At 50.9% G+C, this 25,198-nt stretch overlaps 1 protein-coding gene across 1 annotated transcript in view; it reads left to right on the top strand.

Moving 5' to 3' along the window:
* The first annotated feature begins 17,047 nt into the window (after window positions 1-17,047).
* The window catches only part of GRID1 (glutamate ionotropic receptor delta type subunit 1), a 705,818-nt gene continuing 697,667 nt past the window's right edge, over window positions 17,048-25,198 (top strand). Inside the window, exons 1-2 of the mRNA XM_044239973.1 lie at window positions 17,048-17,182; window positions 19,331-19,486. Coding sequence (XP_044095908.1) covers window positions 17,104-17,182; window positions 19,331-19,486 — 235 coding nt within the window. The 5' untranslated portion in view covers window positions 17,048-17,103. The remainder of the gene's footprint in view (window positions 17,183-19,330; window positions 19,487-25,198) is intronic.

Genomic DNA, 25,198 nt, shown 5'->3' with positions numbered 1-25,198 from the left:
CTGTTGCCTTTCTATACACCAATAATGAGGTCATATAAAGAGAAATTAGGAAAACAATCTCATTTACAATTGCACCAAAAATGATAAGATACCCAGGAAAAAACTGAACCAAGGAGGTGAGAGACCTGTACTCTGAAAACTGTAACACATTGATGAGAAAAATTGACGATGGCACAAAGGAAAGGCGTTCTATGCTCATGGATTGGAGGAAGAAATATTGTTAAAATGGCCATACTACCCAAAGCTACCTACATATTTAATGCAATTCCTATGAAAAAAACTGACAGCGTTTTTCAAAGAACTGGGAAAAATAATCCTAAAATTTGCATAGAACCACAGAAGAGCCAGAATAGGAACCATAATCTTGAAAAACGAAGACAGAGGTATCACAGTTCCAGGTTTCAAGTTATACCACAAAGCTGTAGTAATCAAACGAGTATGGTACTGGCACAAAAATAGACACATAGATCAATAGAGCATGGTAGAAAGCCCAGGAACAAACCCACAATCACATAGTCAATTAATCTTCGACAAAGGCAAGGATGTGCAAGGGGAAAAAGACAGCCCCTTCAGCAGTGGTGCTGGGAAAACTGCCACATGCAAATGAATGAAATTGGACCTCTTTCGTACATAATATACAAAAATAAGTAAAAAATGGATTAAAATCCTAAATGTGAGACCTGAAACTAAAAAAAATCCTAGAAAAGAGCACAGGCAGTAAAGCCTCTGACATTGGCTGTAGCAACATTTTTCCAGATATGTCTCCTGAGTCAAGGGAAACAAAAACAAAAATAAGCCGTTGGTGCTAGATCAAAATAAAAAGCTTCTGCACAGCAGAAGTATTTTTAACAAAATGAAAAGACAACCTACTGAATGGGAGAAGACATTTGCAAATGACATATCTGATAAATGGTCAGTATCCAATATAAAGAATTTACTCAATTTAACATCCACCAAACAAATAATTCAATTAAAAATGGACAAAGATGTGAACAGACATTTCTCCAGAGAAGACAGGCAGATGGTCAGATGGTCAGCAGACACATGAAAAGGTGCTTGACATCACTCATTGTTAGGGAAATGCAAACCAGAAGTATAATGAGGTAACACCTCACATCTGTCAGAATGGCTAGAATCAACACAAGAAAACAAGTGTTGGTGAGAATGTGGAGAAAAAGGAAACCTCTTGGATTGTTGGTGAGAATGTAATCTGGTGCAGCCAAACCGATAGAAAACGGTATGGAGGGGCACCTGGGTGGCTCAGTGGGTTAAAGCCTCTGCCTTCCGCACAGGTCATGATCCCAGGTTCCTGGGATCAAGCCCCACATCAGGCTCTCTGCTCAGCAGGGGGCCTGCCTCCCCCGCTCTCTCTTTCTGCCTGCCTCTCTATTTGTGATCTCTGTCAAATAAAAATAAATAAATAAAATCTTAAAAAATAATGAAATCTTGCCATCTGCATTAACATGGATGGAACTGGAGAGTATCATGCTAAGTGAAACAAGTTAGAGAAAGACAAATACCATGTGATCTCAATCCGTTGTGGAATATAAGGCACAAAACAAAGGGAGGGTTTTTTTTTATTTTTACTTTTTTAAATTTTTTATAAACATATATTTTTATCCCCAGCGGTACAGGTCTGTGAATCGCCAGGTTTACACACTTCACAGCACTCACCATAGTACATACCCTCCCCAATGTCCATACCCCACCCCCCTTCTCTCAACCCCCCTCCCCCCAGCAACCCTCAGTTTGTTTTGTGAGATTAAGAGTTACTTATGGTTTGTCTCCCTCCCAATCCCATCTTGTTTCATTTATTCTTCTCCTACTCCCTTAACCCCCCATGTTGCATCTCCACTTCCTCATATCAGGGAGATCATATGACAGTTGTCTTTCTCCGATTGACTTATTTTGCTAAGCATGATACCCTCTAGTTCCATCTACGTTGTCACAAATGGCAAGATTTCATTTCTTTTGATGGCTGCATAGTATTCTATTGTGTATATATACCACATCTTCTTTATCCATTCCTCTGTTGATAGATATTGCTGCTATAAACATTTGGGTCCACGTGCCCCTTCGGATCATTACATTTGTATCTTTAGGGTAAACACCCAGTAGTGCAATTGCTGGGTCATAGGGCAGTTCTATTTTCAAACTTTTGAGGAACCTCCATGCTGTTTTCCCGGGTGGTTGCACCAGCTCACATCCCCACCAACAGTGTAGGAGGGTTCCCCTTTCTCCACATCCTTGCCAGCATCTGTCATTCCCTGATTTGTTAATTTTAGCCATTCTGACTGATGTGAGATGATATCTCATTGTGGTTTTGATTTGTATTTCCCTGATGCTGAGTGATATGGAGCACTTTTTCATGTGTCTGTTGGCCATCTGGATGTCTTCTTTGCAGAAATGTCTGTTCATGTCCTCTGCCCATTTCTTGATTGGATTATTTGTTCTTTGGGTGTTGAGTTTGCTAAGTTCTTTATAGATTTTGGACAGTAGCCCTTTATCTGATATGTGGTTTGCAAATATCTTCTCCCATTCTGTCAGTTGTCTTTTGGTTTTGTTAACTGTTTCCTTTGCTGTGCAAAAGCTATTGATCTTGATGAAATCCCAATAGTTCATTTTTGCCCTTGCTTCCCTTGCCTTTGGCGATGTTCCTAGGAAGATGTTGCTGCGGCTGAGGTCAAAGAGGTTGCTGCCTGTGTTCTCCTCAAGGATTTTGATGGATTCCTTTCTCACATTGAGGGCCTTCATCCATTTTGAGTCTATTTTCATGTGTGGTGTAAGGAAATGGTCCAGTTTCATTTTTCTGCATGTGGCTGTCCAATTTTCCCAGCACCATTTATTGAAGAGGCTGTCTTTTTTCCATTGGACATTCTTTCCTGCTTTGTCAAAGATTAGTTGACCATAGAGTTGAGGGTCTATTTCTGGGCTCTCCATTCTGTTCCATTGATCTATGTGTTTGTTTTTGTGCCAGTACCATACTGTCTTGATGATGACAGCTTTGTAATAGAGCTTGAAGTCCGGAATTGTGATGCCACCAACTTTGGCTTTCTTTTTCAATATTCCTTTAGCCATTTGAGGTCTTTTCTGGTTCCATATAAATTTTAGGATTATTTGTTCCATTTCTTTGAGAAAAAAAAAGGATGGTATTTTGATAGGAATTGCATTAAATGTGTAGATTACTTTAGTTAGCAAAGACATTTTCACAATATTTGTTCTTCCAATCCAGGAGCATGGAACATTTTTCCATTTCTTTGTGTCTTCCTCAATTTCTTTCATGACTACTTTATAGTTTTCTGAGTATAGATTCTTAGCCTCTTTGGTTAGGTTTATTCCTAGGTATCTTATAGTTTTTGATGCAATTGTAAATGGGATTGACTTCTTAATTTCTCTTTCTTTTGTCTTGTTGTTGGTGTAGAGAAATGCAACTGATTTCTGTGTGTTGATTTTATATCTTGACACTTTACTGAATTCCTGTACAAGTTCTAGCAGTTTTGGAGTGGAGTCTTTTGGGTTTTCCACATATAGTATCATATCATCTGCAAAGAGTGATAGTTTGACTTCTTCTTTGCCGATTTGGATGCCTTTGATTTCCTTTTGTTGTCTGATCGCTGAGGCTAGGACTTCTAGTACTATGTTGAATAGCAGTGGTGATAATGGACATCCCTGCCGTGTTCCTGACCTTAGCGGAAAAGTTTTCAGTTTTTCTCCATTGAGAATGATATTTGCGGTGGATTTTTCATAGATGGCTTTGATAATATTGAGGTATGTGCCCTCTATCCCTACACTTTGAAGAGTTTTGATCACGAAGGGATGCAGTACTTTGTCAAATGCTTTTTCAGCATCTATTGAGAGTATCATATGGTTCTTGTTCTTTCTCTTATTAATGTATTGTATCACATTGATTGATTTGCGGATGTTGAACCAACCTTGCAGCCCTGGGATAAATCCCATTTGGTCATGGTGAATAATCCTTTTAATGTACTGTTGAATCCTATTGGCTAGTATTTTGGTGAGAATTTTTTTATTTATTCAATTTTATTTTAAAAAATTACTTATTTATTTTAGGGCAGTCAAAGGGAGAGAGAATCTCCAGCAGACTCCCTCCTGAGTGTGGAGCCTGATGTGGGGTTTGATCTCATAATCTAGAGATCATGACCTGAGCCCAAACTAAGAGTTGGGCACTTAACCAACCGAGCCACCAGGCACCCCCAAATGGAACTTTTAAAAAAATGTTGCTATTATGTTTACTAGTGGTAAGAAATATAATTTATTTTAGCATGATTTATCTTTCAGAACATTCATGTTACTTAGATATACTGGATTGAAATACTATCTAGATAGTTCAGTGACGTGTTTCATATTTACAGACATTAAAGATCATTTTGGGGTGCTTGGGTGGCTCAGCAGTTAGGCATCTGACTCTCGATTTCGGGTCAAATGAAGATCTTGGGGTTGTGGGATCGAGGCCCATGTTGGACGCTGCACTCAGTGGAATGGGCTTGGGATTCTCTCTCCCTCTGCCCCTCCCCATGCTGATGCACTTGCTCTCTCTCTCTCTTAAATGAATAAATCTTAAAAACCCAGCATTTTTTATGATTAAATATAAAAAATTAAAAAAATTTCAAATCCATTTTGAGTAAAACAACCATCACAGAACAGCCGAATTGTACATTTACCTGGAACTTTTTTTTTTTTTAAGATTTTATTTATTTATTTGACAGAGAGAGATCACAGTAGGCAGAGAGGCAGGCAGAGAGAGGGGAAGGGAAGCAGGCCCCCTGCTGAGCAGAGAGCCCGATGCGGGACTCAATCCCAGGACCCTGAGATCATGACCTGAGCTGAAGGCAGCGGCTTAACCCACTGAACCACCCAGGTGCCCTACCTGCAACTTTTTGATCTTCCCAAATGGAAACTCTGCATCTATTGGGCAGCTCCCCATCCTCCCTCCCCCCAAACCCAGGGAACCAGCATTCTACTTCTGTCCTATGAATTTGACTTCTCTAGGAAGCTCATTTAAGTGGTATCATATAATGTTTGTCTTTTTGTGACTGGCTTATTCACTCAGCATAATGTCCTTAGGGTTTATCCATCTTGTGTGTCAGAGTTTCCCTCCATTTTAAGGCTGAATAATATTCTATTTTATGTATATACCACATTTGGTTTACCCAATTGATGGACACTTGATGTATCAATTGATGGACACTTGGGTTGTTTCCTCCATTTGGCTATTGTGAATGCTATGAACACTGATACACAAACATCTCTTTGAGATCCTGCTTTCAGTTCTTTTGGTCATATACCCGAAAGTAGAATTCTTGGATCACATGGCAATCTTTTTTTTTTCAGCCTGTATATTGCTAAGATTTTTTAAATTAAGATATAATTGACATATAACATTATATTAGTTTCAGGTGTGCAACATAATTATTTGAAATGACCACAATAAGTCTAGTTAACATGCATCCCCACACATAATTACAAAGTTTTTTTCTTGTGTGGCAATTCTATTTTTTTTTTTTTTAATTTATTTGAGAGTGAGAACAGAGAAAGACCATGCGAGCAGGGGGAGGGCAGAGGGAGAAAAAGAATCTCCAGCAGACTCCCCATTGAGTGGGAGCCCAACGACACGGGGCTCAAACCCACAACCCTGAGATCATGACCTGAGCTGAAATCACGAGTCAGATGCTCAACTGATTGAGCCACAGAGGCGCCCCGGTGGTAATTTCTATTTTTAATTTTTGAGGACCTGCCATACTATTTTCCAATGTGCTGCACCTTTTTACCTTCCCACCAACGACCCACAAATGTTCTCATTACTTCACATCCTTGCCAACACATGTTATTTTAAAAAATTTTTTGATCCTATGGGCGTGAAGTGTTATCTCCTTGTGGCTTTGATTTGCATTTCCTTAATGACTAAAGCTGTTGAGCATATTTTCAGATGCTTATTGGCCATTTGTGTATCTTCTTTGGAGAAATACCTATTTAAGGCCTTTCCCCATTTTCTAATAGGTTTTTGGTTGGTGGTTGTTGTTGAGTTGTAAAGGGTTTTAAGCCGGATGTCATTATTCGATCTATAGTTTAGAGAGAACTGAGCTTAAAGCTTTTGCAGTAACCAGGATGAGAAAGGATGAGAGCCAGAGCTTCCAGCTGCAAGAGAGACGCTGTGCACAGTGCTCTTTCCAAAGGCCTGCCTGGGCCTCCTTCCTGCTCTGGATCTTGGGTAGCTTAGGACGCGGGGGACCCAGGTCATTTTTTTGAATTCTGTGTAAAGTATCAGAACAGTGCCTGGATCATAGTAAATGTTAGCGATTATTGTTATGTTCAATGAGACTAGGAGCTGTCTAGCTTCCTACCAACAGCCCAGTTGCCCCTGCTCTTCCTCTCCAGCTCAAGGCACCTATACTCCTAAGCCAGGGCCCGCCCCCGTCCTGCAGCCTCCTGCGGGTTGCAGCCAGGCGTGTCCCCCTGACGCCGGCAGGGGGCAGCATTGCACCACAGCTGCCTCGGGGCGGCGCAGTAGGTCCCACCTAGGAAGCTGGGAGGGCGGACCCCTCTGTCTCTGCACCGCATGCAGGGGAGCGCAAATACTGCGGTCTCTACCGGCCCGGGCTCTTCTTCTTGCCTGGTGTCCTGCCTCCCCCTCCGCGAGGCTTTTTGCCCTCGCGACGTATTTGCTTCTTCCTCTGCTCCTGTGCAACGTGGAGGCGCTCCAGCGTGCTCTTGACCCCGTGGACCATCTCCCATCTGTGGTATGGGAATAACCGCACAGTGTCGCAGGGGTTGGCGCAGGCCGGGTCCAGAGAAATGGACAGGAGATGTTTTAACCTCCACCATGGCTCTCCTTAGGGAGTAGATGGGTGGGCATCAGGCCCAGAGTGATCTGGCAAGTGTGACCAATCGAGGGAGAGTGTGGCCAGGAGGCTGTATACATTGGCTTCTGCTTCAGTCTGTGGCTGGCTGTGTGGTCCCCAAGAGAGCGCTGATCTGGACATGAGCACAGGCCACTCTTGAACCTGCACAGCGTCTTTGCTTGTGCTTCCTGGAATGCTCCTCTGCCCATCTTCGAACCCAGCTTATGCTTCTCAGAAGATCTTAGCAGCCTCCTAAGTCTCTCAGGGCCTGGCATCAGATTCCCTTGGCCCCTGCCAGCCCCCAACAGCAGTCCTGTCCCTGACTGTGCCAGGCTCAGGACCTCCCACCAGGACTCCTGTCTGCCCCGCCACGGGCCTTAGTAGTGAACCACAGGCGTGGTCTGGCATGAGTAAAGGAAGGTGTCGGGTGAATGATTCCCATTCTGGAGTCTCAAGGATTCCAGGGGTCTAGCCCTTGGCTGCCTTTCTCCATAATTCCTGAGGGGACTTGAACACTGGTGGAGGGGACCCCTTCCCCCACCATCTATGGTCACACACCTCTAACAGTTCACCTTCTTTAGGAACCTGGGATAGGAAAAGATGTTTCGAAGAGCCACAAACTGGCAAAGAACACTCAGTGACCCCAGTGATCAGGAAATGCTCATTAAGATGACTTTTCACACAGAAAAGACACAAGTTTTCACTTGCCAAATGAGCAAAACATTAGAGATTAACAATGCCTAGTGTTGTGAAGGTACAGAGAAACATTTTCATGAATTGTTCATGGAAATGTAAGTTGGTTTTAAAAAATGGGTTTTGAGGGCAATTTTGGAAATACATATTAAGAGATTTAAATTATGCATAACCTTTCTAGGCATTTATCCTAAAAAATAATTGCATAAAAGCTGGATATATCTGTATAAGTATTTTTACAGTTGCAATGTTTATAATGGTAAAAGTGGGAAAAAATGTCCAAATGCAAGTGACTGATTAAATAAAGTATGAAAGATCCGTGAAATAGAACTGCAATCAGCCATTAAAAATCATGTTTTCAGGTGTCTGGGTGGCTCAGTCAGTTAAGCATCTGCCTTCAGCTCAGGTCATGATCCCAGGGTCCTGGGATGGAGCCCCACATTGGGCTCCTTATTCTGTAGGGAGACTGCTTCTTCTCCCTCTCTGTCTCCCTGCCCATCTCCCTGCTTAACCTCTCCCTCTCTCTCTCTGTCAAGTAAATGAATACATTCTTTTAAAAAAATCATGTTTTCAGAAAAAAGTTGCATGTTAGGGGGAAGTGCTCATATTAGAATGCTTGTTCACTCATTAATTCATTGATTTAACTAACATTTATTGAATATCCAGACACGCCAGACATTGTTCTAGATACTGAGAATACAACTATAAACAAGGTAAACTAAGCAAAAATTAAGATTTCCTATAGTGGTACTTTTGTCTGCTTTTATTTTTTTTTATTTTTATTATTATTTCTTTTGTCTGCTTTTATTAAAAAAAAAAATCTGAATAGAAAAAAGCACAGGGAAAAATACCATGATGTCAACAATGGCTATGTTTGGTTCGCGGTATCAGTAATGATTTGTGTTACGAATAACTGGAAACTTTACTGCAGTAGCTCAAGTGGTGGAAAGCTTAACCGTCTCAGGTGTCGGAAGCTGGGAAAGTCTACTATTTTAATCTGGTGGCTCTGCCCTCCTGGGGTGGGCTGTCAGTCCCACGCGTGGCTTCTTAAGATCAGAAGATGGCAGCCTGTGTTCTGGATATCCCATCCACATTCCAGGTTGGGGGTGGGGGGTGGGGAGAGCAAAATCTTTCTCCTCCCGAGGAGTTTTTATTACCCAGGAGCTGAACTCCAGCCAGTGTCGCCTAGGTCAGGAGGAGTCCCACCCCTGCCCCTAGCTGAAGGAAGGTGCGGAAGAACACAGAGGTGGTGTTAGGAGTGACTGTAATTTTCTTCTCCGTGTGTTCTGGCATTTTCTAAGTCAAACCAGACACTAAAACAAGCTTTGCATAGAGAAGAAAAGGGCTCTTTATGTTGTAAGAACTAGGGTGGGGTGGATTGCTGCAGGGGATGTGAGGCAGCAGCAGCTGGGCCCCTGAGGCCTCTCCCCCATCTTCCATCCCTGACCTTTGGTTTGTGGGCCCCCTCCCACCAGGGCAGCTCAGAGAACAGGCAGTGCAGGGAAGGTCTGTGGCTGCCCCAGTGACGGCTGCTCCATCCCGCTGGCTGCCTTGCTGGCCTGCCCTAGCTCTCCCCACTTGCCGCTCTTCAGTCTGTGTCTTCCTCTGTCTCTCTATTATAAAGACCCTTGTGATGGCAGTTAGTGTCCACCCAGACAATCCAGGACAATCTCCTCCCCTTGAGTCCTTAACTTAATCAGACCCGCAAAGACACTTCTTCCAAAGAAGGTCACATTTACAGATTCTGAGGATTAGAATGTGGATACCTTTTCAGCCTCTCACATCCATTCATTCACTGTCCAGTCACTTTACTGCTCTGAGCCTCAGTGATCTCATCTGTAGATTGGGGATGAGAAGCACGTTCTCACAAAGTCTGGTGATGATCACCAACATAAGCAGAAGGACTGGGCCTCTCTGTGATTGAGCCCTGCCCTGCCCCTCTGACCTCAAGGGCTGTTCTCATTTCTAAAGGCAGCTTCTCCTTCCCCCTCTTTTACCATCCACCTGTCCTGATCCTGGAGACATTTAAAGAGCACCCGGGAGGCATAGACCTGAGGGCCTCTGATCTGCAGATCCTTGTCCCCATCTCTACCTGCTTCTCCTTCATGCACTGTGGGCGCCCTTCTGTGTGGTGGTGTTGTGCCAAGGCCTGGAATGTGGCAAGTGTTAGACACATAGACACATGCATTCTCCCTTCTTCCCCTGGGAGCCTCCCCCTGGGGCTTCTGCACCCTCCTACTCCCTCTCTTGTTTCCCCACCAAAACCCTGGGGCTCTCTATTTTCTAGATGAGTCTCTGGGAAGTTAGGGACCTTGCCCAAGGTGGCACAGCACTTTAGCAGTGGATCCAGGACCCGGGCCATCTCCCTGTCTCATCCAGAGTCATACTGGGCAGCCCTTGCTCCAAGCCAAGTCCCCAGGAACATCCCTGGGAGGTAGCACCTTCATCCTTCGGATTTACAGGGTGCTAAATGCATCATGACAACCAGACTAGGAAAAAATCAATCATAATTTCATTTCATCTCTGGATAAAAGAAGAGGTTTACAGGCCAGAAAACCTCCTCGTGGAAATAGGTGTGTCCATAAGCAGGGTGATCTGATCTGCTAGGGTTTGTTTCTAGCAGGATGCCTGGGTTGGGGGAAGGGCTTATCCCAGATGAACCAGGGCTCCAGGCAGATGCATTTTCCCTAATCCCTGCTCCCCAGGGAAAAATGGGGGTCCCAGCTCTGAGAGACAGCAGGCCCAGGTGGGTGGGAACTGCTGGGCTGTACCTGGCTTAGGATGGGATGAGGTGGGATGAGGGTGGGCCTCTCACATTCATTTAACAAAGTGGCTGGGGTCTTCACTGTGTAGCTCCCAGTCTCCAAACCCACATGTAGGTTGATACTTGGGGACCCCATCACAGATGCAGAGCAGGCCAGGACAGGGGTCTAGGGAGCCTGACATCATCTGTGAACACCTGCAGCCCTATCCCTCAAGAGGACATATGACTGACACAGCGTGTCCTTTGCAGAGCCAGGATTGAAGAGCTTCCTATGAGCTCCCTGGCAGCCAGGGAGACAAGGGCCTCACTCATCCCTCAGTCCTGACTCTCCACTGCAGATCAGTGGCTTTCTGGCTTCCCCAAGATGTCCACAGAAGACACAGTAGTTGGCACATTTCTGGCCATGGAGTCACCCCAGGTGCTGCTCTATAGACATGTGTCTGGGAAAAAGTGAGGCTGGCCTCAGTGTCGCCCATCAGGGCCACTCTGACAATCCACCAACTCCTCCTTCATGTTCCTCTCCCCTCTGCATTCCTTATATGCTTCTTCCTCTACTCTTTCCCTCTTGCTGTTCTCTCTGCTTGAAATGTGTACCTTTTTCCTTAACTCAGCTCATGGTCTCAGTCCCACCTGCATGGAGCTCACTGCAGCAGAGGGCAGCGGCAGGAGGAGCCTTCGGCAGTGGTGGGAGGGGTGAGGGGCATCTGTGGATCTCCATATTCTGGATCTGGAGCCCTGGACAGTGGCTGATGAAAGGATGAGCTTGGCTCGCGGGATGGACAGACAGGCCAGGGGGTTCTTCCATGCTGCTTGGTCCCACCCGAGGAATCGGGAGCTCCCCCAAATATAGAAGAACCAGGGCTCAGGGCCTGGGGAAAGAAGGGGAATGCCTCCCCAGGCCTTGTAGCTGGGAAGCAGGGATTCCAACAGCAACATGGCAGGGGCTTTGTGCTCAGGGAGAGACTCCCTGGCTGGTGGTTTTCACACTTAGACTCTCAGCTGCAGAATGCTTTCCTCACACACAGTGGAAAGAGCACCCATAAGCAAGATGTAGAAAGTAGGGTGGGTCTAGAGCCCCAGAGGCCCTAAGCCTCCTCTGAGGAAGCTCCTAGATCTGGGCTATGGACGCACACCTGGGGACCCATGCTTGGGAGGAGCTTGGGCGTCAGGCTGCCCCAAGGCCTGGGACTAAGGTGACAGGTCACAGGGATCCTTCCTGGGAGTCTGCCTTCCTTCCCTTTGCTCTCCCTTGGCAGGAGGTAATGCCTTGGTGCAGATTTTGCCTTGCCTCGTCTGAGCTTCTGAGGGGCCTAAGGAAAGGATGGACCCTGCTGGCCTCAAGGGGCCAAGAGGATCCCTGGGTGTCAGTCTGAGAGTCCCACATGGGCCTGAGCTGGTGTTTGGTTCTGCTACCCTACCCTGCCTGGAGAGCCTGGGTCCAGGGACCAGACCTCTGTGGTCCAGTTTTTTTTTTTTTGAAAGAAGCAACTTTTTACACAGGTAACTCTTTGGACTACCTTGATTTTAGGTAGACTGAGCACACTCATCTGGGCCCCGGTTTCCTGACTGTATAATGGGAATAAAGAGGGGTCCTTACCCTGCAAAAATAAGGGGAGGACATACTGTGTGTGATTTTCTTCTTCCTCACGGGGCAGGGCTCCAGCAAGTGAAGACCTCCCCTACGCCGGCTGCCAGCCATGGGCACCTGCACTATGCCATCGGCAGTGGGGCAGTGAGGGTACCTGGAAAAGGTGCAGCAGCTGAGTATGGGGGGTGGGTCTGGAGGCACACCAGTGGGTCCTGCTTGGTGGCTACACTCCCCCACCCTCAACCTCAGGAAAACAACAGACCAAATGCATAGAAGGCTCAGATAATAAAAGGAGAGATGCAAAAGATTGCCAGCTTGGGAAATTGAAAGTAAAAACCCATGAGGCTACCCAAGAGCAAAAATAAAATAAAAAATATGGTAATATAAAAGGAGATCAAATAAAATAAATACAAGCTGAAAAATAGTAAAAATGAGATGAGAGAGGTAGGCAAGAAGGGGCAAGGAAGACAAAGGAGAGATGGACAATTGATACATAATGTGGGGGCCAAAGGCACAACGGAGGGAAGGGGGGGATAAGCAATAAATAAAAGGTTTTTTTTTTTTTTAAAGATTTTTAAACATTTATTTACTTGACAGACAGAGATCACAAGTAGGCAGAGAGAGAGGGGGGTAAGCAGGCTCCCCGCTGAGCAGAGGGCCTGATGTGGGGCCCGGACCCAGGACCTTCAGATCATGACCTGAGCCGAAAGCAGAGGCTTAACACACTGAGCCACCCAGGCACTCAGGGTGTTTTTTAAAAAAGAAAAACCCAGTGGATTAAGAGGGGCCAGAGGGCAGTGAGGATTTCTGAGCTCAGAATCCTGACAGAGAGTGGGTTTCCTGGAGTGCATGGGTAGGGCCCAGCCTGGAACTCAGGCTGCAGGGGTCCAAGCCCGGTCCTTTAAGATGCTGGCTGGCCCCACCCCGGGGAGATGACCTCAGGACTTGGGTTGGCCTCCTCCTAGTGTACTTGGGAGACCTTGTCTTCTGTGCCAAAGCCTGCAGAGAATGGCCGGGCCTTGGTCTTTCTTGCCAGCAGTAAGCTTCTGGGAGAGCCTAGGCTGAACTGTCTTTGAAACCCCAGGTGGGCTCCATGCTGGAGGGAGAGCGGAAGGCAGTTTTTCAGGGTACAGTATCCCATGCCATCTGGGGGTTCTCTAGAAGGAAACCTGATTGGGCAGGGGCACCTCTGCGGGGGTTGGGCAGTGGTGGATCTACACAAAACAGGCAGCTTCTTAGGGATTGTGCCAGGGAGAGGCACCTGGGAGAGTCAGGATTCCAGCTGGCCCTTCCTTTGTACAGTTTTTATCTGGGGTGAGAAAGAAGGTAGCTGAGAAGGGAGAGGTCTGCCTTTCTAGAATGACAAAGCTTTAAGTTACGATGATTGTGGCTTCCTAGTGGATCACTGTGGCCTTTCTCTTTGCCTTGACATTTCATCTGCAGCTTCAGCAGTAAACTTTTGCATCCTTCTTTATTTCCTTGCATGCAAAAATGGGAATGCTACCTCATAGGTAAGATGTAGGGTGCCAGGCACAGTGGCCACATGTGGTAAATGCTAAAGAAATGTAGTTAGAATCAGTATAGCGGGAGATCTTTTTAGTAAAAGTAGTCACCTCTATTGGCTGAACTCTGTGCAAAAGGATTTTTTTTTTGGACTCAGTTTTAATATCTGTGAACATATCCTTGTGTAGTTAGGAGCAAACCAAAAAGACTGAGTCCTGGGTCTGCCAGCAACTGGCCTGGTGCCTTGGGTGAGTCAGTCACTCCTCTCACTGAGCCTGTTTTCCCCTCTGTGAAATGGGTATGCATCATATGACCCAAGTTCGCCAATCTATCTTCTTCAGCCAAGTTATCACAGTAGGGGTGAACTTGCTCATGAGGTAAAGTTGCTTCCCCAGGAGCCTCGTTTGGGAGAGGCAGTTTTGCAGTTCCAGAGGTTATCAGGGTTTAAAGGGACTGGGCTGGTAGGGATCAATAAGTAATTAAGAGTTTGATGAGCCTGATATAGCCCCATAATAGCCAGTGTTCCTGGAACCCAACAATCCCAACTTCAGGTGGCAGAGAAGATTAAAAGTCTTGCCTAGAGGTGGGTGTGCACAGGGACAAGTGATCTCTGGGTCTGCCTCCCAGCTCCAGGAGAAATGTGACCTATGCAGAATACCCCTTGTGGCCAGGCAAGTGCAACCCAGGCCATTCTAGTCTGGCTGTGAAAGCTGGCTTGGTAGTGTAGGAGTTTGAGCACCCGAAGATGAGCATCAGGGATGGTGAAGGAACCCATGCTGTGGGAAGTATAGGGGAAGGGAATACCTAGGACAGGAGGGGATATAGCCCAGGGCCAACAGCTTCCAGGGAATTCCAACTGGAGTCACAACCCCCAGGTCCCAAACCAGAGGGACCTTATCATCATCCAAACTGAAAACTAGTAGAAGTCTCTTCAAACTGTATGGGTTGGGGGTGTCTGGGTGGCTCAGTTGTTAAGCGTCTGCCTTTGGCTCAGGTCCTGATCCCAGGGTCCTGGTATTGAGCCCCGCATCAGGCTCCCTGCTCAGCAGGAAGCCTGCTTCTCCCTCTCCCCCTGCATGTGTTCCCTCTCTCGCTGTATCTCTCTCTGTCAAATAAATAAGTAAATACAATCTAAAAAAACAGAAACAAAAACAAAATACAAAACTGTATAGGTTGGTAGGTTGTTTTCTTAATATTTTGGGGGGAGGGGTCTTGAGGATTGTCCTGCTGCAATCATGCTAGCTCTGCCTTAGCACAACATACATCAAGAAAACTTCTAAGTTAGAAACATGACATATTTTACCAACACACTGCAGAGGCCCAAACAAGTGAGTTTGTTTGGTGATCCCCGACCCTATGAGTCTTGACCTCAGATTTGAGCCCCTATTGGAGATCACACCCACTATCTTTACAAGGTAGAGGCAGTCCCATAGGAACCAAATTGTTACATTAAAAAAAAAATCTACCCTTTGTTTCTCTTTATATAACTTTTTGGTCAATGAATGGTGGGATTTTGAGAGAATGAGGATGGGGAGGGGTGTTGGAGAGACTGGGAGGCATATTTTTTAACTCAAGGCCCTAAAGATAAATTTTCTTGAGGAAGTGCATTTATGCGGGCACTATACCCAGCTCCCAAGCCCAGTCTCCTGCGGGCATAGTCATTCTTCTCTCCTTGCCCAGGGGCCCCCTCCTCCTGGAAGCCACTTTGCCTGCTCAAGTGGTTCCCTAATTGTTCTCCAACCCAGCTTCTCCTCTCCACCAGGCTGCCCCCCACCCCCAGCTGAGTCAGCCCCATCAGCCACTGCAAGGGTTGCCTCATTGCTCTCCAAGCTTGTACTTGGCCCTCTCTGCAGAGCCACCTCCCCCACCTTTCCAAAGTAACATTTGTCAATGACTCCTCCGTGGTTGGCAGCTTGAGACACAAACACACATGCACACACACACTAAATTCTTTATCTTCCTGCCTTGGCTGGATAACCAGCATCAAATGCCTGAAGGCCTCTATTCCTTCTCCCTTGGTAACCCCACTAAGCTTTTAGAACTGTCACCTCCTCCAGGAAGCCATCCCTGGCTCTTCCTCCCATGCTTGGCCAAGTGCATGCATGGCTCATTCAGGGTCCTCGCCACATCTTCTAATGATCTGTTTAGGTGTCCACTTCTCCCACTGCGCAGGGAGTTCCAGGCAAGGTCTGTTGCTAAGCCTTTCCAAGTCCCTCAAGCCCAGCGCAAGGAATGGCAGGAACCTTTCCGCGGGCGGACTACAGCCAAGGGATGTTCCCAGGCTTTCTAGAGAGGCCCCTTACACGAGGCTCTGCCAGGCGCGCCCAGACCGAGCTTCCGCGGAATTGGGGTCCCGGAAGGCTCAGCTGCGTCCCCGAAATCTTGAGTATGCCTCGTGGATCCCAGTCCGTCTGGGACTTGGGGGTGCGGGAGCTGCGCGTCCGGCTTGCCACCTCCTCCCAGGCTTGAGCCGACTGGTTAAAGCTGCATCTGGTGGTGGCCGGCCGGAGGCATTCGCCAGGCAGCGGAGAGACCTCGGTTCGGCGCTGGCCGCCAGGAGCGGGCTCTCCGCCCGGGTTCGCGCGTGAAAGCTCCGTGCAGAGTGGGAGTCTGAGTACGCCGGCCGCTTGGAAGGCTCCTCACGTCCAGGCGCCGCGGTCACGGCTGCGCCAGTTTCCGGCCATGAATTAGGCTTCAGAGTCCGAGCCTCCTGCCCGACTCCGGGCTGAGCGCGGGGGATGGGCGCCTAACGAGGTTCGCACGGCTAGCTAGGGTTCGAGTCGCGGCCCAGGTTCTGCTCCGCGACGCTCGGCCGCGTCCGGTCCCCTTTGGCTCCCCTTGCATCCCGGCTCCTGGCTCAGCGTCCCGCTCCGTCTCTCTCTCGGCTACCCCCAGTGCGGCTCAGCTAGGGGCTCTCTGCCCGAGGCTGGGTGCATGGCCCAAGACGCTCGGCGGCTGAGGTCGGCGGGCGCTCCGGGATCCCCCGAGGGCAGCCGGTGGCCGAACCTTCTCCATCCTCCCGCCCCCGGAGAACAAGACCCAGGGCCGCCAAGTCTCTGCGCGCCGCAGATTCGGCTGGTCCCCGCTGCCATGCCGGCCCCCGAGTGTCCCCCGGACCCGGAGCGCGGAGCACCGGGCGCCCCCTCCGAGCCGTGAGCGGGCGAGCGCCGCGCGGCGAGGCTGAGGCTCCGCAGTCACGTGGCCGAGAGGAGGGCGGAGGGGAGGGAGGCGGGCAGGGAGGGGAGGGGGAGCGGAGCCGAGGGGGAGGGGGAGGGGAGGGGGCGTCCTCCGCAGTTCGCTCCTCGCCGGGGCTCAGACACACAGCCAGCCCGGAGCCGCCGCGCCGGCCCGGCCGCCGCCGTCACCGCCTCCGCCGCCTCCGAAGCCGCCCGAGCCGCGGGAAGCGCCGCCGCCGCCGCCGCGGGCCGCCCCCGCCTCACCGGCCTCGGCTCGGGCTGCCAGCGCCGCCGCAGCCGCCACCGGAGCCGGAGCGGGAGCCCGACCGCGCTGGGCTGGGCTGGGCTGGGCTGGGGCGGGCGCAGGGCGCAGGGGCGGGCGCGCGGGAGAAGACGCACGGGCGGGCTCGGCTCTCCCGGGGAGCGGCCCGGGACTGCACCCGGACCGGCGCCTCCCCGCTCCGCGCTGCCCTCGGCCTCGCCCCGGGCCCGGGCGGATGAGCCGCGCGCCCGGGGGACATGGAAGCGCTGACGCTGTGGCTTCTCCCCTGGATATGCCAGTGCGTGTCGGTGCGGGCCGACTCCATCATCCACATCGGTGAGCGCGGCGGGCGGTCGGGCCGAGGCTGGGCTGGGGCCCCAGCGGCGTGGGGGGGGGTGCGCGGCGTCCAAACTTGGCGGTTCCCCGGGCCGAGGGGCTCGGCGGGCGGTGCTCCCCCGAAGGGCCGCGCCGCGCCGCCCCGCGGAGGAGCTGTGCATGGGCCGCGCCGCGCTCCCGCGGGCTCTTCGCCGCTCCCCGGGGCTCCAATCCCTGCGGCCTTTGCCGACACTTATGGCCGCGGCTGCGGGGAACCCGGGGCCGGACGCGCGTCCAGACCCGCGCCCCCGGCTGGGCCGTCGGCGTGCTCGGAGCAGTGATGGGTAGGGGGCGGACACAGCCTTGGGTCTCGCCAAGTTGGCAGGGCAGGATCAAAGAGGCCCGACCGGAACCGTGTGTGAATGTGGGTGGGTGGGTGTTGTCAGCGTGTATCACTGTGTGCGCGCCTGGAACCGTGTTGGTGTCACTGCGAGAGGGCGTTGGGATGTGTGTGTCCATCTGAGCCTGTGTTGGTGCGTGCACGACTGTCAGCCTGTTAGAGTGGACATAGTGTCTGCCTGTTTCCCCGGTGTGTTTGTGTATCTCTCGGTATATGTGTGGGTGTTTGTGTATCTGGTTGTGGCGACTGCAGCCCAATCTTGGACAGTCCCAGAGTTTCCCGTGGTCCAAGTCTTGGGGGCCGGCAGACGGTCCAGGTGGTGGGAGCCGGGGGAAGAAGCGTGGGCGGTGGGGGGTGGGGAGGAGTGTGTGTGCGCGCTGAGCGGGAAGAGATGGATGGAGGAAGAGAACCGGGAGAGAAGATGAGATAGAGGAAAGGAGGAGGGGGCGCCCGGAGGGGAAGTGTGTGGGAGTTAGTGGCAACAGGGGAGGAATCCCAGGAAGTTAGACCGGGTTGGGGGGCCTGAGAGCGGTAGCTTTGGGGGAGCCCCTCTGCAGTCGCCTTTCCGGAAGTTGGGAAAGACCAGTGAGCACAGAGAAACTGGGGGTTGGGAGGTGTGAGAAGGCAGGGATGATGGGACAGGCGGGGCATGGGGGGTGGGGTGGGTTGGGTCTGGGGAGGGGTGGTGAGGGACTAGGCCTGGGCTTGGTGAGCTGCAAGCCCCCCCCCCCCCCGCCGGGGCCGGGCGCCAAACCTGCTTCCCACTCGGGGGGAGGGGGGGCTCGGGTCTCGCGGTCAGCATTGCGGCTCTGGGTGTAACGTGGAACCGGGTCCTCCCTCCTCCCGCCCGGTCCTGAGCTCCGGGGATCATCGGGCCCAGCCCTGGGACCCTGGGGACCCTCGGGGCCTGGCGAGGGTGGGGGAGGACTCCTGAGTTGTCCAGGCTGCAGGGCCAGGCTCTGGCGAATCGGACCGATCTCTGATCTCCGCTGGAAGCGCAGAGTCGGCCAAGGCCGTGCTAAGGCGCCTAAAGGGCCAGCGGGAGGCTTCCCTGGAGATGTTCGCGGTTCTAGAAGGCCCTTTCAGGAGCGGTATCCTATGAGCTCCTCAGCACTGCTGGGTCTGACGGCAAGGGGTCTAGGGTCCAGTTTCCTCTCCTACCACATACACACAGGAAGAAGAAGCGGGGAGGATGGAGAGCAGGAGGTGATGCTCAGGGAGCCAGGCTGGGACTGACCTGCCGGCAGGTGCAGCAAACTCACTGGGACCTGCGTGATCAGCTTCTCTCAAAGGGGGAATCTCAGAGCAGAAGGAAGTCATCATTCCATTCTGGGCTTGGGGATGGGGACATCGCCCTGCGGGGGAACTTTCTGGTTCCTGCGGTGGGATTTATGGGGCGGTATCAGGGCATTTGGATGCTGCCTGAGGCCACCCAACTTGGCTCAGTTCGTTGTGTGTTGGTATGACCCGAACATGAGGTAGCTTGGTTGCAAGACACGTGTGTGACCTGGCAGCATGGGCAATGTGCATGTGTAACTCACGTCAACTGTGTGCACAAGTGCGCTGTGTGTGGGGAACACATTCCTGTTCTGGTTGATCTAAGAAAGCCCTAAACTAGCCTGTGAAGCTAAAACCCCGGTCTGAAACTCCCACCACACAACCAGCTAACCTGCCAACACCAAGACCTGAGGGCCAAGACCAGGGTGGGGGTGGGGTGGGGAGGGAGCGCTCCTCTTTCGGCCAAGGTCTTGACCCCTCCTCTCCTCCAGGTGCCATCTTCGAGGAGAACGCGGCCAAGGACGACAGGGTGTTCCAGCTGGCCGTATCCGACCTGAGCCTCAACGATGACATCCTGCAGAGCGAGAAGATCACCTACTCCATCAAGGTCATCGAGGCCAACAACCCGTTCCAGGCGGTGCAGGAAGGTGAGCGGCCGCGGCGCCCAAGGCTAACAGGGCAGCCGTCTGCCAGGCGGCGTGGAGACCCACGGAGTTGCGACGGGTTCGGCCGCCCGGAGCACCCTGTGCGCCCGGGCAGCCGTGGTGCCACGCATGGTGCACGCGTCCTCTCCGACCCACCAAGCGGTGGCGCCGGGAGTGCTCTGCGCCGGGGAGCTGGAGCGGAGAGCTTGTGAGCGCCGCGAGCTAGGCTCCTTGCGGGGCGTGTCGCGGGCTGGAGCGGTTCTCTTCTAGCTCGGTGGGTGCCTGTGAGCGCCCCGCGCTGCCCGCGCAGGCATGTGTGGCTCAGGGCCGTCTTTGTTTCTCCAGTGTTTGTGGGTGGGCGTGCCTGCGTGCCGGGTACCTGCGTCGGTGCACCTCTGCTGACCTCGAAGGTCCGGGGCCCTCCTCATCCCCAGGCGAGAAGTGCCTGGCGCGCGAGCCCGCGGTCTCCCCTCTTCACAGCGCAACCCGATACGCCCGGCATTTCGCGCCCCGCGGCCAGTCAGTGCCTCGGCCCCGCGTGTCTGTGCCGTGCTCCTCCTCCCGGCTTGGAGGAGCTGGTTTCTCTCTCGCTGTCCCTGCCGCGGGCAGAGGCGCTGTCGCCTGAGCCGGAGGTGGGCGCTGTTTGACCAGGAAAGGAGAAGAGCTGGGCCAGTCCGGCTTCGGGGAATCCTAGTCCGAGGCTGCGCCGGCCGCCGCCTCCGCCTCCGCTCTGGTCCCATCGGTCCGACCCACCGGCGGGGGCAACAGGTGCGCAGCGCGGGCGTTCGCTGCAGCGGCAGCTTCTTTTCCCCCTTGTCTCTCTTCCTCTTCCGTGTCAGCCGGCTCGAGGCTGGGTTCTGGAACCCGAGTTCCTTCCGCATACTGCCAGCCGCCTTCCTGGTCAGGGCTTAGGGCTCTTTCCACACTCCGGGCATCTGCCTAGCCCAGGTACCTTTTCCTCTCCTCTGCCTTGCTCCCTACATTCCTGGGTTGACTCAGAGGCCCTTGCCCCAGAGTTTGAGGGTAGGGGGCCCAGCTGGTGGCAGGGGATGCAGGGATTCTTCACAGGAGGGACTGACAGGACAGTGGATATTGGGAGGAAATGGGCTGGTTCAGGGTTCCAGGCCTCATTTCATCTCCCCCCGTCTCCCACCCCCATTCCCCTAACCACCGAGTGCAGAGCCCTTCTGCTGCCTTTGGGTTATATGCTGGCTGCTGGGCTCCTGGGTACTTGCAAGTGTAGGATGGTTCAGTGAAGATTCTGCTCTGTGTCCAGAAGGTCAAAGCTTTTTCTGGGGAGAACTTTGTGCTAGAAGGAGGTCTTTGGGAGTCTCCTATTCTTGGATGCAGCAGAGGAGGGGAAGACCCAACTGTGAGCTCTGAAGGCCCAAGAATGTCTTGGGGAGGGAGTACAGACCTGGAGTTCTGAGTGTGTTTTTGGAATAGCTCCTAGAAGGGTGAGGCTGATGTTGCCTATCATGGGGTTTGCTGCTTCTAGCCTTGGCAGATTCCGTTGTTCGATATCCACTGAGGTATGGGGAATCCCTGTCCCCATACCTCAGGTGTCTGAGTAGCCTACCAGCAGTCCCTGCCCCCACATGACCCACCCCAGAACTTCTTTTCTGTGTGCCCCCCCCCACACCTCCTTGCAGGTGCTTGGTGTGGGCTCCAGCCATGGAGAGTGGGACCCTCCTTAGGCAGGAATAATACTACCTGGGGTGGGAATCAGGGGGGTGACACAGACTTATCCCCTTACATGTCACAATTTTTACAGTGCCTTCTGCTCCCTTGACACTGTTTCCATACATTTGGCTCTGTGGTCAGTCATTCTTTGTGCTTGGGAGTTGAGGACATAGGTGGACACATGCGTTTCTTGCTCTCAGGGGCTCACATCGTGGTGGAGATCCTGCCTGTGTTTTCCACCTGCTGTTTCTGCTCTTCCACTTCCCCTGTTGACATACCTTGTGTCCTTTGACTTCCCCTCTGCCTTGTGGAGTATTCCATGCTCATTCATGATGCCCTACCCCGGCCACCTCCACCCCCCCGCCCCGCGCCCCCATCAGCAGGTCCCCAGAGAGTGAAGATAATGCTCTTGCCCAGGGTTACAGTCTCAGGCAGGTAACACATCGGCCAACCGGGCAGCTGGTCTCTGCAGGCCCTGGAGCGTGGGGTCTGGAGAGGTCAATGCTGTTAAAAGGAGCAGCTGCTACATAGCTTTAGACGATTTTTCCATTTGGGAATTAAAATCCTAATGTTATAGATGTGCATTTTTTTTTTTTTTGAGAGGAGCCCCAAATCTGCACTTTAATGTAAAACCTGATTTCTAACTGTTGTCAACTAATCAAGCAATTTAAACAATACAGTACAAGCCAAATGAAACGCACCTGTGGGCCATTCAGCCTTCAGGTCCCAGTGCACCTGTGTCATGGAGACACAGGGCTCCATCCAGGGGTCTTTTCTGGTTGACAGCTTGCTTTTCTGGGTCTCAGTTTCTCTGTTTTTATGATTGGAAAAATGTCTCAGGCTCCAGGGATGGCAGGCTGACAGTTCTCAGAGGGTGTGAGAGGGAGTGTGTGTACCCATCCAGAAGTAGGGAGTTGGAGTCTGGTGACTGAGGGACATCTGATGCCATCCAGGTAGAAGGATCCTGACCAGATGTTCTGGGCTGTCTGCTGCTCAGAGTGTGTGTGCTGGTTAAGGCTGGTATGTGCTTTCAACTGATGAGCCTCATGGGCAGAAATCCACATGGTTGTCCCGTGACCTTGCATGGCCCTTGGATATCTACAAGGGACAGTAGCAGCCAGCCCCTCCAGGGCTTCATGGAGCGGCGAGAGCATGGAGGAGAGCAGTGCTCGGAGGCTCCTTCTCCCTAGCCTGGGGCTCAGCTGGGCAGATATTTAGCTCTCTGCATGTCCTTCCTTCTGTGCTCTGGGATGCTGTCCATCCTGTGGCATGGTCCTGCTTGGTGGGTATCTTCTCTCTCCGCTGGGCTTGGACAGTCATTGCAACTGGCCGTGGGTGCTAAGTTTGGGTGGGAAAGGAAAGGACTTCTTGGTGGAGAGCAGGTATGGATGGAGGACAAAGGCACACTGGGGTTCAGTCTCCATTGTGGACTGGACAAGCTCCCCATGGATCCCCAGTGGGTTTGGGATTGAGGTGATGCCGTTCCCACTTTGGCCCAAGTGGCAGGACCATACAGGGACAAAAGCTGGGTTGCTGGCTTCCAAGCAACCAGGTTCACATTCATCTTGCCTCATGTGTAGTGTGGTTCCAGAGGGGCGTCCTGGCTCCGCTTTGAACTTCTGTTCACGTATCTGTTAAAAGGGACCAAACATAGTACTGGGCAGGTGGGGTTCTTGTGAGGATTAAATGAGATGAGACATGTGTAAATTGTCTGCAGAAGGCCTGTGGTAGGTGTTCAGTAAACATGAATTCCCTCTTTGTCCCTTGACCCAACTGTGAATCTATCTCAGCTTCTCTTGAGGCTGGTGATATTTTCAGCGGCATCATTTCTTAAACTGGTGAATTCCTTGAGAGCAGACTCTCACTGACCTTTTCATTTTCAGCATTTTGCTAAACTCGCCCACCCCCCATTATAAAAGAAATGCATCGCTACAGTGAGCATGAATCAATTAAAAGATGTAGAAAAGGAAAGGGCTGTGCATGCTCATTATATAAAATATGGAAGGTACAGTAAAGCGTCACGAGGCAGAAGACAAATCGTTCAGAATTTCAGTTATTTCCTTCTAGTCTTTTTTTCACTCTCTGTATTTTGTATATTTTGTAAGTGCTGAGAGCTCCCATTCTGTTGAGCTGGATAGCCTGTTTTTTCTTTTTTTCTTTTTTTGTCATTTAACATCATACTGGCTTTTTCTGAAATTGTTGCAAAGTATGTGTAAACACTACTCTTAGCGACTGCATGTATTTTATGATATTCAAGACAATTTATTATTTTTTAAATGGAATCATTTATATGCTGAGATATGCTGAAGTGTCACTGAAGAGAACAAGAGACTCTGCTTCGATTCAATTTCTTCAGGATGATTTTGTACAAGTTCCTGACCAACCACTTTTGGAGACACTTGGTCAGTTGATGTAAAAGAATGGGCTGCATTTAATAAAATGCATTTGATGAGGATTTAAAGTTAGCAAGTGCCGACACTGGAGTGGTATTTAAAATGTTGTGTCTCGGATTTAGTTGGCAAAGTCCATCTTAACAGTCAGTGACAATTTTCCTTCTGGGTACTAGGAGAAATACTAATTTGTCAAATAAAAAAAATTCATATTGTTCTAAAGTGTTTGCTGAAGGGGAAGATTATATAAGATGTGTAAATGCATAAAAGAACCAGCCGAATAGGAGTCTTCTCTGTTCACAGTGTTATCTTGTACTGTAAGTAAAAGACTTGGGATATTGGTTATCCTGTAGACATATCTGTCATAGAGTGGAAAGATAACAGTTTAGGGAAGAGGAAGGAAAAAGAAACATATGTAAGGCAATATTCCTTTTAGTTACAATAAGCACAAAAGTGTTCTGGGAAGACAGGGTAAAGTATAGCTTGGTGTTTGTAGACTAAAACAATGAGAGAGTAAAGTCAAATGAAAATAAAACACAGTGAGCTTGTTGGTGCCCATCTGACGGTCCCTCCTGGGGTTACCCTACCCCTCATGTGCCTGCTGATAGCTGAGCATTCTGCTAGAAGGTCTCCATTGGAGCTTTGATGCCTCTGGAATCTTCCTTGGCTTCCATTCAGAAGGCTGTGGCCAGTGAGGCCGAATCTTTTATACCTGCTGGGAGATTCCCTTCTGTCCAGGAGGGGCTCTGTTGGTTCTCCTGATGTGATGTTAGTGACATTGTAAAGATGCCTGTAGGCCCACGCCATCCTTCCCATCCACACGGCTCTATTAATTTTCCCCAGGAGATGAGAAAAATTTTGCCACAAATTTAGATGGTTGGAAACAGAGATTTATCATCTCACAATTCTGCAGGTCAGAAGCCTGATACAGGTCTCCCTGGACTAAAATCCGGGTGTCAGCAGTGCCGATGCCTTCTGAAGGCTCTAGGAGAGGATGCATTCTCTTGCCTTTTCAGTTTCCAGGGGCTTCCTACCCTTCGCAGCTCCTGGACCGTTTCCTCTGTCTTCTGCCGGGTTGGTGGATGGGGCCCCTCTCAGGGCGTCACCCCGATCTCGCCTCTGTCCTCCCATCTCCTTCTCCGCCTCTGACTCTTGTCCTTCTCTGCAGGGCCGTTGTAATGTCACCGGGCCCACCTGGACAATCCGGGATAACCTCTCTACCTTACAGTTAGCTGATGAGCAACCTTAATTCCCTCTGCAGCCTTAATTCTCCGACACAAAGCCTAACGCGGTCATAGTTGCAGCGATTAGGATGCGGGCATCCTCGCAGGTGCATTGGCACACCTGTCAGTGTCTGTCACTGCCAGCGCACATTGTCCCCTCTTCCCCATCTCCTGCACGGTGGTCTGCTCTCCTGTGGACTGCGTGGACTCGCCTCGTCTTTGCCAGACCCACTGGAGACACGTGGGTCTTATGGCCACGTGTCCACGTCTCCCAAGCTCGCTCTGTGAGCCTGCGGGCCTCCGCAGACTTACCCGCGCTCTTCAGTGAGGCATCGGTGTCCTTCCCTGGGCCTGAAAACTGCTGGTGCCCGAGGAGGTTCCCAGAGGAATAGGCTTTTTGCAAAGCCAGACTGTAAAGC

Source organism: Neovison vison, chromosome 2, assembly GCF_020171115.1.
Source record: "Neovison vison isolate M4711 chromosome 2, ASM_NN_V1, whole genome shotgun sequence".
In the NCBI taxonomy this organism is placed as follows: domain Eukaryota; kingdom Metazoa; phylum Chordata; class Mammalia; order Carnivora; family Mustelidae; genus Neogale; species Neogale vison.
Note: the sequence above shows the minus strand (reverse complement) of the source record. Positions and strands in the feature narration are given on the sequence as shown.